Source organism: Pundamilia nyererei, unplaced genomic scaffold, assembly GCF_000239375.1.
Source record: "Pundamilia nyererei isolate P.nyererei 1_Seehausen unplaced genomic scaffold, PunNye1.0 scaffold00206, whole genome shotgun sequence".
Lineage (NCBI taxonomy): Eukaryota > Metazoa > Chordata > Actinopteri > Cichliformes > Cichlidae > Pundamilia > Pundamilia nyererei.
In genome coordinates this window covers 261,316-272,777 of record NW_005187607.1, presented here as the reverse complement: position 1 = coordinate 272,777, position 11,462 = coordinate 261,316, and the positions used below count along the sequence as shown (strand labels likewise).

Sequence of the window (11,462 nt, the reverse complement as noted above, 5' to 3'; positions counted from 1 at the left end):
GTTATCATTGCCAGTAAGGTCTAACTGTGTGACGTCATAATGACTATAAAGCTTTCTGTCTTTGTGCAAACGAAGAAGAAGTCCGGCTCTTCCCACACTGTAATGTGTGTTTTAATAAATGATCTATGCTGACCCCAACTATATCCCAGTCGTGGTCTCTTCCTCAAAATCCGAACCATGACAAAACTCTGGATTTATTTGATAATTTGAGTTAAAACTTTATAACCAGTTTAAAATTTTGTCCTAAAAGGTAAAAAGAAAAGCCCCTCTGTCTTCACTGATGAGGGCTTTAGTTCAGGATTTTATTAGGTTTAAATCACGTGTGGGGAAACTAAGTTACTATGTTTCAGTAGTGTTTTTGTGCAAGTTGCACCTTGAAAAGCTTGTTCCTAGCTTTTCCTGGAAGTGCATCAAGTTTTTCAGCGTAAACACGTATAGCTCCTACCAAGCCTCAATGTAACTCCATATACGTAGGTCTAATTTGGACCTTATGCGTGGGTGTTACTCCTCAGCAGCCGCTCTTGTACTGGCTATTTGGGGTGTGGATAATTGGCTAAACCCTCTTCCAGTCAATTGACCGGAAGAGATAAGCACTGCTCAGAGCTTCTTATTGAGGTACTTGGCTTTTCGGTAAGTGTTTGACTGAGGACAAGGGTGTGCGAGGCGCAAGAGTACAAAAAACAGTTTGTTCATAGTGTTGGTGCTTACTGATGCCCAAATTAGCTTAAGCCACCATTTGTAAAGGTGACTTCTGGTATCCAGCTGGTGCTTTGTTTTTGAATACTTCACCTGAAAACACTAAGATTAGACCCCTCCCATTCTTCAGCCTGCTGTGGTACTTCATACATCAAAATGTAAAAATGCCCAAAATTTCATCATTCCAGTTTTGCAGTTCTGAGATTTTACTGCTTTTTTTGTTTGTAGATTTGGTTTCATTTTTACTCCTGGCTCAGTAAAACATGTAACTTAAATATGATGCTACCAAAGTAATCGGTAATAAAAATAATTAGCTACAGTGTGCAAGTAGATGTAGAGAATTGTCATTATTTTTATCCAGTCTTTCTTAAAAAAATAAAAAAATAAAATAAAAAGACAATAGTTGTGCATCATATGACCCCTTGAGGGTTAAGCTCCACAATCAGTTGTACTCAGTGCCTCAGTTTTCCCGATGGAAAATTATTCTTGGGCGTAATACTGCAGGACAAAGGCACAAGATCACTGACACTTGTGATTATTAAACATAAGGTACACACATACACATAAAAGAAACCAATAAAACTTGAAACGATAGAAGTTCAAAGAAGTTGTAAAGTGTTAACATTAAAATCCAAGTGAATGTTTTACACGTTGCTCTGTTCAGTCTTTAGCTCTTGATTCAGGGTTTTAATTGTAATAATACAGGCATTTATTTTTTTGAGGCCCTGAGTTGAATTCATGGGGATGTTGAGTCCTCTTTGTTTTATACCAGCTTGCTTGCCACAGATTTGTCTTCATAGCTGTCCTGTGCTTGCTGGCAAGTCCGTTTCTCAGCTGTCTGGTTATAATTCGCATTCTGACCTCCTGATGAAACATTAACTCGTTCTGACCACAGAAACTGGACCTTAAGTTTCTTCACACTAGTTTTGTGGCTTGATTGCTGTATGATGTGGACATGGGTGTGATCAGAGGCGTGAATGTCAAGAGTTTGTATAAGAGATTTTAAGGACTTTGCGTGTGTTTGGGGAATGTGTGAGAGTGACCTTTTCACAGGGTGTAGGGAGGTATATGGGAGAGGGTGGTGCGCTGTGGGTGTCTCATGTGGAAATGTTTGGAAATGTAGGAGTTGTTTGAGTCTGTTGGACGAAGACTCCCATCTGTAATGTGTGTGAAAAAACTTTTGGGTGTGTAGATTTCAGTCAAATTAGCTGCAGTGACCCACCATGACTGCCTTGAAGACAGACATTTGATAACAGTGTAGAATTAGGTAAGATAAGAGGTCTTTATGTTTACAAATAGTAGCAAAATTTCCACATTATAGCAACCAAAACGGTAAACACGACCAACAACAAAACAAAATTAGTGGAAGTGAAATTAATCATAATGAAAAAAGCTCAGTTGAATAGGATGAAATAAAATAACGTAAGATTACGAATATGTCTCTGAAGTAAAACCTCAAATATGTAGACATGGATCATCTTACAGTAAGGAGGAGCATCTGCTTTATTTACTTTTGTTTCTGTTTTAACTTTTTTTTTTAACCCAACACAGCCATTGCACATCAGATGTACTTGTATGTATCCCAAAAGTCTGTAATTTAATGTGCTACAGCAGTCAAAACATGAAAAATAACCAATCTGAAAAAGTATAGGTGTACAACTTTATGAAATGGCACTAAAGAACTCCTCACTTTGTTCTATTTCACTAAATTGAAATGACAATAATCCAATGAAGAACTTAATATTTCAAATTCCAACAAATAAATCCAGATATTATGATATGAGGGACTGAGTATTTACACAAACTAAATCAGAATGATATGCATACATGTATACCAGTGTAATAAAAGCAAATGAAATGCATCATCCATATGCGCTTAAAACCACAAAACTAATCATGTAAACCACATTTGTCTGACCAGTATTTGCCAGACAAATGTTGATTTCTCTATACATAGTTTCACTGTTTCAGAGAGCAACAGTTTATGGCAGATGAAAAATTGAATATGTTGTCTAATAAGGCTGTTATAGGTGAACATGATCTTTTTCAGAGGGTTCAGAGTTTGTAATGGTTGTTTTACAACAGAGGTATCTGCTCCCCTCACACTGGAAATCCCACTCACTGTGTTCAAAAGGAAAGCCCAGGTCTTTCTGTCATTTTGTTTGTAATATACATAATGGTATATTCTGCAAGAGTCAACACTGTTTTATGCAGAGGACAAACTGCCTCAGTTATGTATCTTTTAAAATCTATTCAATAAGGAGAGACTTGTGGGGTGATAGATTTTTCTGAAATGTGCTTATACAGTGTTTGGCCTGCAAATATTTGAGAAAGTAAATGGTCTGGAAGTGGAGGACCTTTTATTTCTATGTATACCATCTCTGTTCCCATTTGGTAAGACAGTCTTTTTAATGCCAGAGTCCTTTGATAATAATCCTCAAAGTGCAATACATCACAAGGCCGCAAGGGGGCAACATATGTACACGAAATAACACTAAGTGCCCACCTGAAGTATTTTAAATGCGTTCATTTCTGTGTAACCTAAAATAAAAGCTAAGCTGTTCTTTTGATTATGTTCTGTTAGTGCAGATTACATGGACCAAGTTGACTTTCATCTGAAGTTTCAGTGTTCAGTTTTATTTGTAGCATCAATTCGCAACAGTACACTGTGACCCTACAGAATTGGAGATACCCCCAGCAACAGTAGGGAGGAAGATCTTCCTTTTTACAGAAAGAAACCTCGAGCACAACCAGATTCATGGAGGAGCAGACTTCAGCTGTTCTGTGTGGGGTTGGCATGTTCTCCAAAGATATGAATGTTATAGATTATTTAGAGGATCTAAGTTACCCACAGGCACCACAACACGTGAAAATTAATTTAAGTAATAAACTAAATGTTACCGTTAAGTTTGACCCCCTTGTGAAGTCTACAGCAGCAGTAGCTGATACATTCCCTGTCCGTCAACCTTGTGCGTCTTGTCTAAATAATTTATCGTCTTATCTGTCCCTGAGCCATTTCTCCGTATTATAAGCTCTTTCTCATAATGGACACTGGCCCTCATGGGTGCCAATGAAATAATGCCTTAGTTTGGACGAGAGCGTGGCTAGGACCAGTAGTGCAAAGCAACTTAGTACATTTACATGGAGCACAGTTGTGATCATTTATAAGTATTTAAGTTATGCTCATTCCCTTTCTGCTCCACCATATTAAGTTTTGTAGTTTGCACTCCATATTGTTACAATCTTCAGTTACTTGTTATTTAGGAAGATTTTTTACAAACGTTATTTTGGTGTTTTAATTTTTGGTCTACGCAAAAAGTTGCATTGCTCCTAAAGGATAGAGCCTTTATTATTCTCTGGTGCAGAAAGCTGTTCTACTACTTTGAAGCCCACTGTTTGGGGCGCGTGCAGTAGTAATGTGGAGGTCACAAATGACTGGCAGGTGTGCAGATGTCAGCATAGATCTTCGTGCTCACCATTTTGAGGAAAAATGTGCATTCACTGAGTGGTTGGCAAGCGGTTGCTTGTTGTTTTTAGGTTAAATTGGTCAGGTTGTGCCAAAACAAAAAATCTCCAAGCTGCTGCGATTGCCGGTCATTTGCAAGGAAGATTTCCTGCAAATACTCGCCAAATACATGTACAACGTTTACGTTCATGTCAGTGTTGAGCCTCACCACTGTAAGAATGTTTGAAGAGGCATTCAGGGAATTCAATTTTTTTTTTTCCCCTCTAGCGACGGGTAGATGCCAGGGGATTGCCAGCTAGTGTCTAGGCCTGTGAGTACAGATAAAGATATGGCCATCCAGCAATGATTTAAAATGATTAAATTCAATAATATATGATTATGGGGGGGAGCTGTTTTTCGGATATTCCCCCTTTGTGCTGCTGGACTATGATTTTTATGCCGAAACCAGTCGGCAGAGCTGCAGGTGTGGGCGTTCCCTGCATATATTACGCAAACAGACTCAGCCTCCACCAATCGGAGGTCTGTCTCTTTCTGCGCGTGTGTGGATAAATCGTCCAGCCTCGTCCTTAGCTGCAGATCTGTGTGTACGCGCGTCGCTGTGATGAACTGACCTTGGCTTACATCCGTACCGCTGCAGTCAGTGCGCGAGCTTTACCGGAGAGAGGTCCAATAACAACAAAAGGAAAGGGGGAAAAACACACAGGGAAAGAAGCGCGTGGATGTGCCACGCAGATCCTGTAAATCATGAACAGCATGAATGCTCCGTGCTACACCATGGCTATGGATCTAGGCGTGTGCCAGCTGAGGAATTTTTCCATATCGTTCCTGTCGTCGCTGTTGAGCGCGGAGAGCTCGCACGTCCAGCTCGATAATAGGTGAATGCTCCGTCAGCTGCTTCACCTGCAGCGCTGTGCCTTTTCCTCATGACTGTGTAGCATCCAGCTTAGATGACTGTAAATGCTCACTGTGAGGGGAAAAAAGAGCATAAAAAATTCCAGATGTTTCTAGTAGCGACCTACATTTCTATAGAGGGAGCTCCTCAGGCTCTGCGGTTCGCTTTCCTCTATTCTCTGCATTTCTCTCCATCCATCTTATTTGCTGCTTTTCTTCCCCCCCACCCCCCCTCCCATTGCAGCACAGTTTGGCTTAAAATGGATTTATTTCTCTTTTCTCTTGCAGTTCATCCGGAGCCAGCGTTGTGGCCATAGACAACAAGATAGAGCAAGCGATGGTGAGTTTTTCCTTTAATTTGTTGTCTTCGAATTGCTATAAGATGTCTTAATAGGGTATTCCTTAAAAGTATTTTACTTTAAATCACCTATATCTGGAACTTCGTCATCCCAGTGTACGTAAGTGTTTATTTGAATCTCTGGCAAACAAAACGTTAACGAATTGTGAAATAAAACCGCTAATACGTGGAGAATAGAGTGCAATAGTGTGAGACTTCAGAACTGACGAGTAACCGACGTAAAGGTGAAAGTAGTTTAGCTAACTCAAAACCGAACCGCTGGTTCCAAGTTGAAAGAACATCCCGATTACTACAAATATAAAATAAATATAAAATTATAAGCACAACAGCCGATCAAAAAATAATTAAAGTTTTAAAAAGATCTAGCCCTTTATTTCCAGAAAAATCTAAAGTCTCTGTTGTCTCTGCTGTCAGCTCTTGTTGCTAGGCAAACTGGAAGGCAGTCTGGGTATAAATATCTCGGGCTCTGATTGGCTAGCACTTAAACGTGGGCCGGCTTGCTGACGTAGCACCTTGGGAATATTCCCTCTCAGGCTTCTCCTTTCATCATCATCTATTATATTATCCAAGATTAGATTACATAGAGACTCGCTTCTAAAGATCTCTTTCCACTTACTCCTTCATGAACTGTTAGTTTAATGTTTTAGGTAACTATCATTTTGTTGTTGTTTTGTTGTTATAGTAGTTTATTTTTATTTTTCTCTCTCGAAACATTCGTTTTTGCATAAAATAGTTAAGTATAATGAAGGCTGGCAGTGCTTTTCCATGAAAAGATAACACACAGCTTCAATTTAGGGATACTTTCAGCTTGAATGAAAGTTCCTGACTTTTTCCAAATAAAATAGGTCAGCTTTAAATGTTTGTTTTCCCAGATCATTAAAACTATGATCAACAGTATTTTCAGTGTACAGTCCCATGATGCACAAATAGTCACACCTTAAGGCCATCAGCATCTGGTCCAGGTGAAGACATAAGACAGGTAGCTTTTTCTTTTGCTGGTGTTTGCAATTGAAAATGAGCTGGATCCTTAAAGACTAGTTGGATTTTAATAAATGTCCCTTAATGTTAAGAACAGTTGATTTATGGAAATCAGAGAGCAACTGAAGAGGATAATAAATTAAGTCTGATCCAGAATGTTACTTTCTAATTAGTCACAACAACATTGATAAAATTAAAAGGAAATTTTAAATAAATAATTCAACTCAAAAGTGTTAGTAGTTTTGTATAAGGCAATAGCTGTGTCACATTTCCTTCTGTAAATTCGTCTCCCTGAGGAGATCAAGCCTTAGGAGTAACCTCAAAGCGCTTTGTATTGTAAGGTAGAGACCTTCCAGTGATATAGAGAAAACATCAACAATCAGACGACCCCCACTCCCACCCCACCCCCGTGAGCAAGCACTTGCTGACAGTAGGAAGGAAAAAATTCCGTATTAATTAATTTAAAGTTAGCATAATGTGTCGTCAACAACTTGATTCAATGTCATTTCACTCCTGACTTCAATGTGTGCAAAGCAGCAAAAGAAGGTACTCAGTGTGTAACGGGACTGAATAACATTATCCTGTGAGTCTTGTCCAGTCTCTTCCTTACAGTGAGGATTACAGCTTATTTAGTAAACATTGGCATTGTAATAGCGCTGTGTTTCAAATTGGTGCATATCTATTAAATGTAAAAATGTGCAATTTCCATTTGGTTTAACAGATGCTACCTGTTATTTTATCCTTCTCCTTATCAACCTCATCCTTAAATTTAAAGTCACATCAAACGGTTACAATTATGATTTTTGCCTAAAGGCACAACCTAATTTACCTGATGTTTGTGGATTCCTGTCGTAAACCTCTACCTCCTGTCTTTTTCAGGACCTGGTGAAGAGTCACCTGATGTACGCCGTGCGTGAGGAGGTGGAGGTGCTGAAGGAGCAGATCAAGGAGCTGATCGAGCGTAACTCCCAGCTAGAGCAGGAGAACACGCTGTTGAAGACGCTGGCGAGCCCCGAACAGATGGCCCAGTTCCAGGCCCAGGTTCAGACCGGCTCGCCACCTACCCCTCAAACGGCCGCCACGCCGGGACCCGCAAGCGCCACCACCCTCTCCCAGTCTGCAACACACAGCTCCGGCCCCTCGGCGTAGCCTGGCCCAGGTGGAGAACTTGACTTTTTTTGTTTGTTTGTTTCTTTGTGTTGTTTGAGCTCTGGCACAGCCGCCGAGCCAAACTTTGCCTTCAACCGCAGGAGGCTACGCCGTTAAGATGAGAATTTGCACATTTTATCTCAGAAGGATGCAGACAGAGGGACGAGCGGGGGCTGCGCTCGGAGGCGCGGGGGGAGGGCGACAATCTTGAGATGCTGTACATGAAGTTGTTTTGAACATTTGCCAAAAAAGTCCCCCTCTTTTCATCAACTAGAATGTCTTACAGAGGAACAGCTCATCAGTGGAAACAATGCTTAGATTTAAATAGAAGAAAGAAAAAAAATCACTGTGCCTGAGTGATGTCGACTACACCAGTGGGTGGAGCAGCAGGATTGATAGTTTCCTGTTTTGCAGAATGATGTAAATAAAAGAAGTTTCCAGGTTGACGGACTCAAGAGGAAGACACCTTCTCCAAATGAAGAATGTGAGCAATCATCACAGACTCCCCCATCTGGAATGGGGGAGTTTGGGGTGGGAGGGGAGGTTCTTTACAGCAGCATTGTTGATGATGGTATGATCTTTTAGCTGTGGGTTGATGGGATGAACAAACCGTGGTTTCTTATGGAGATGATGATATTCTATTTTCAGTATTTCAACCTCCTCGTTTTTGCCCTCGAAGCTCCTCATTGCAGTTTTCTCAGCCCTGCAGTGGCATGTAATTTAAACCTTATCAGACAGGGTTGAGACTTCTTTTGGGCTAAGCTGCATTTTTTCCCCTTTTTGTTTTCCTAAAAGATTCGAGAGGGCAGAGGATGATGTATATTTCTGTATAGTGTAAGTATCATGTAAAATAGAGAGGAGGTGGTGGTGAAGATAAACAACAGATGCTATCTAGGTCACACAGATTGATGCAGATGAGTCTTGCCCAGCCTGTGTCATCTATTTTTAATGCTGTATTTTCAGGACTGTGGATGGACGAGGAGTTTAGGATATTTAACTGACAACAAGCAGCCCGACTGTGTTGTCCATAACCCTTACTGCAACATTAACTCTTGACTGTAAAACCATTTCCACTTGGTTCTCTTTTTCTTTCTGGAGTATTGCACTCTTTATTTTATTTTATTTTATTTTTTTTGACAGTGAAATACTTTTGGATGAACAATATCTTAAAGTTCAATTTAAAAAAAAAAAAAAAAAAAAAAATACAAACTCTAGAGATGTTCTTTTTCATTCTGTGTATCAGTTGTATGCTCATGTTCTGTGCATGTTTCCGCAATGACCGGATGAGATATTGTAACATACATACCACAATTGCACTTGACAGCTGCACTTCACAACTTTCAATAAACATGGTTAAGGAAGAAATGACTCCTTTTTTTTCTCCTCCCCTCCCCAGTTTTCCTGTCCAATTACTGCGCTCATGAATGAAAAGAATGACCACATTTGGACAAGAGTGGAGCATTAACTAAAATAAAACGCATGATTTTGTGAACTTGAAATAAACTAACTAGAGGAAATCGCTTTAATTTTGGGATTAATTTGGTAAAATGTTTGTGATGAGACTGAAAGACAAGAGGTTGACACTCTGGATGTCTACTTGGTTAACTTAAAACTTGCTTCTGACGTATCCCCTCCATATAGTAACCATGAAAAAGACAAAGCAACTGAAATTGCATCAAATCAAAAGGGAAAAAGTTATATGAAAGGGGTTAGGTTGGTATCCCTGTTTGCAGCTACAGCTGAAAAAAACCTGGGAACTAGTCTAATGTTAAACTCTGACAACCACTGGACAATTAGTGCAACTCAACTCTTTGCAGTAAGGGAGTTGACTCAACTGGTTGGCAGCTGTGTCTGTCTATCTATCTATATCTATATCTATATATCTATATCTATCTAGATCTATAGATAGATATATATATATATTTTTTAAAGAAGGTTGGAGCGTGACCACTGCATCAATATTAGTTTAACATCTGAAATTCTGACTGGACTCGAGTTTATATAAATTTCTGTGTATGTATATGGAGACAGAAGTGATTTTCACTTCACATTTAATCACAGCTATTATCACAGATTGCTCATAACTGTCCACTTGTCCCTGTTCAATCGCAAGCTGATGGCAGACAGAGCCCATCTTTACACAACAAAGTCGTTTTGAAACAAGTAGTTGTACACCAGGTGCCCGTCTCCAACTGTTACAAAATGAATGAGACCGCTGCACATTGTGACTGTAGCATTAGTTAGAGAGGCCATTACAATCTCTAAGATCTCCAATATCCAGGTGGATGACTTATAAAATAAACTCACCTTCCTCAGTTGCTGTGGAGGGAAAACTATCCAAAGAGGCCAGACCTCCCATGGCTTGCTTTCTTTATATGAAACTGCCTCCTACGAGCAATTACATATAACCACAATGGGCTCTGCATGTATTTAAGAGTCAGGGAATTTTACAGACTCCATTAAAGTGACGCTAAAAAACCCCAAACCTAAACAAATGCATTTAAGCTCCAGAAAATAAAAACAAAAATAAATATATAATTTGGATCAACTTGCAGATGTAATTAAATTCAGTGTTTACATATCAAATAATGTTATCTTAGCAGACAGAAATTAAGTCATATTACAAACACAGTTTGTTTGTAATATGACATTAAAAAGTCATATTACAAACTGTGTTACTGCTCTGTAACTGTGTTACAGAGCAGTAACAGTTAAACAAGGTGATATTCACACTGGTTTAATGCACTGGGATCTCATTTGTTCCCTTTAGGTGGCTGAACTGAACCTTAAATATAGAAAGCAGTGTTTTTGTTTGTCATTCTCAAACTTCTAAATCACCTCCTGATCCCTCTCATTACTGAAAATACCCACCATCTCTGTTTAGAGGGAAACCATATTTAAACTGGAAATGTAAGATTATGTACACAAAGTTCTGATAGCTACTTTACAAATGAGCTGTATGCGTACCCCGGGTGACATTTAAAGCATCTAGCTGCATCCTGCTGCCACCTACAACATGAAACCTCTGACGGGTGGAATGAGTATCGTGCTCTGGTAAAACCGAGTCTACGACAGTAGAATTAAACGTGGACGTTTTCTAAATGCTCAACATTTATTTGAAAAAACATTCTTCATAGACTGACAGTGAATTATACAAGTATGGCACATTGTTAGCAGGAATCACTGGTCGCACAGTCACACACCACCTCTCTCTCTCTCTCTCTCTCACACACACACACACACACACACACACAAAATGAATCACGATCTCCAGCCGGCGTGGTCTCAGACTGTCCATAGAAAAGCTGTCAGTACCACAGACTGCAATACTGTAAACGCTGATCAGGGGCAGGGTGGTGTCTTTAGGGTCAGCTTCAGGGGGACGCTTCTCTCCCTCTCTCTCCAAGGAGTGGCATTCATCTCTGGACCTCTGGAGGGTGCACAGGTGAGGCGCTATGAGGGAATGAGGAGGGTTTGGGGGGTAGAGGGCAGGGGTCCAGAGTCTTCTCCTTCATCACATCCCCATACGGATGCTCTGGATGATCTGAAATATGGCTGAGAGCACACAGGGAGACACGACGTCAAAGCCTTGACAGGAAGGAAAACAGCGTGGTAAACAGCCATGACATCACTTCTCATCTGGATTCTCTATCCCGTTCCTGGGTCCAATTTCCCGCTCCAATCAGCAGCTTTTTTTTCTTTTTTAAAGTCCTGTCAACTCTGTGACACTTTTTAAAACTGCAGCAGATGTGTGTCCCTGTAATGTGGCGTCAGTTTGTGGGTCGCTCACTGAAACACACTGAAAATCTCATCGTCCATCCATCCATCTTCATGGATGGCCAGCCACCCTTCGGAGGAAGCTCATTTCTGCCGCTTGTATCCGCGATCTCGTTCTTTCGGTCACTACCCACAGCTCGTGGCCAT

At 40.2% G+C, this 11,462-nt stretch overlaps 2 protein-coding genes across 2 annotated transcripts in view; one reads left to right on the top strand and one right to left on the bottom strand.

Annotated features, from left to right (window-relative positions):
- Positions 1-8,899, top strand: part of LOC102201479 (TSC22 domain family protein 1-like) — a 37,983-nt gene extending 29,084 nt beyond the window's left edge. Inside the window, exons 2-3 of the mRNA XM_005747824.2 lie at positions 5,342-5,393; positions 7,269-8,899. Of these exons, the coding sequence (XP_005747881.1) occupies positions 5,342-5,393; positions 7,269-7,538 (322 nt within the window). The 3' untranslated portion in view covers positions 7,539-8,899. The remainder of the gene's footprint in view (positions 1-5,341; positions 5,394-7,268) is intronic.
- Positions 8,900-10,633: 1,734 nt separating this feature from the next.
- serp2 (stress-associated endoplasmic reticulum protein family member 2) overlaps positions 10,634-11,462 on the bottom strand; it is a 6,906-nt gene continuing 6,077 nt past the window's right edge. The window contains exon 3 of the mRNA XM_005747823.1: positions 10,634-11,093. Within this exon, the coding sequence (XP_005747880.1) occupies positions 11,053-11,093 (41 nt within the window). The 3' untranslated portion in view covers positions 10,634-11,052. The remainder of the gene's footprint in view (positions 11,094-11,462) is intronic.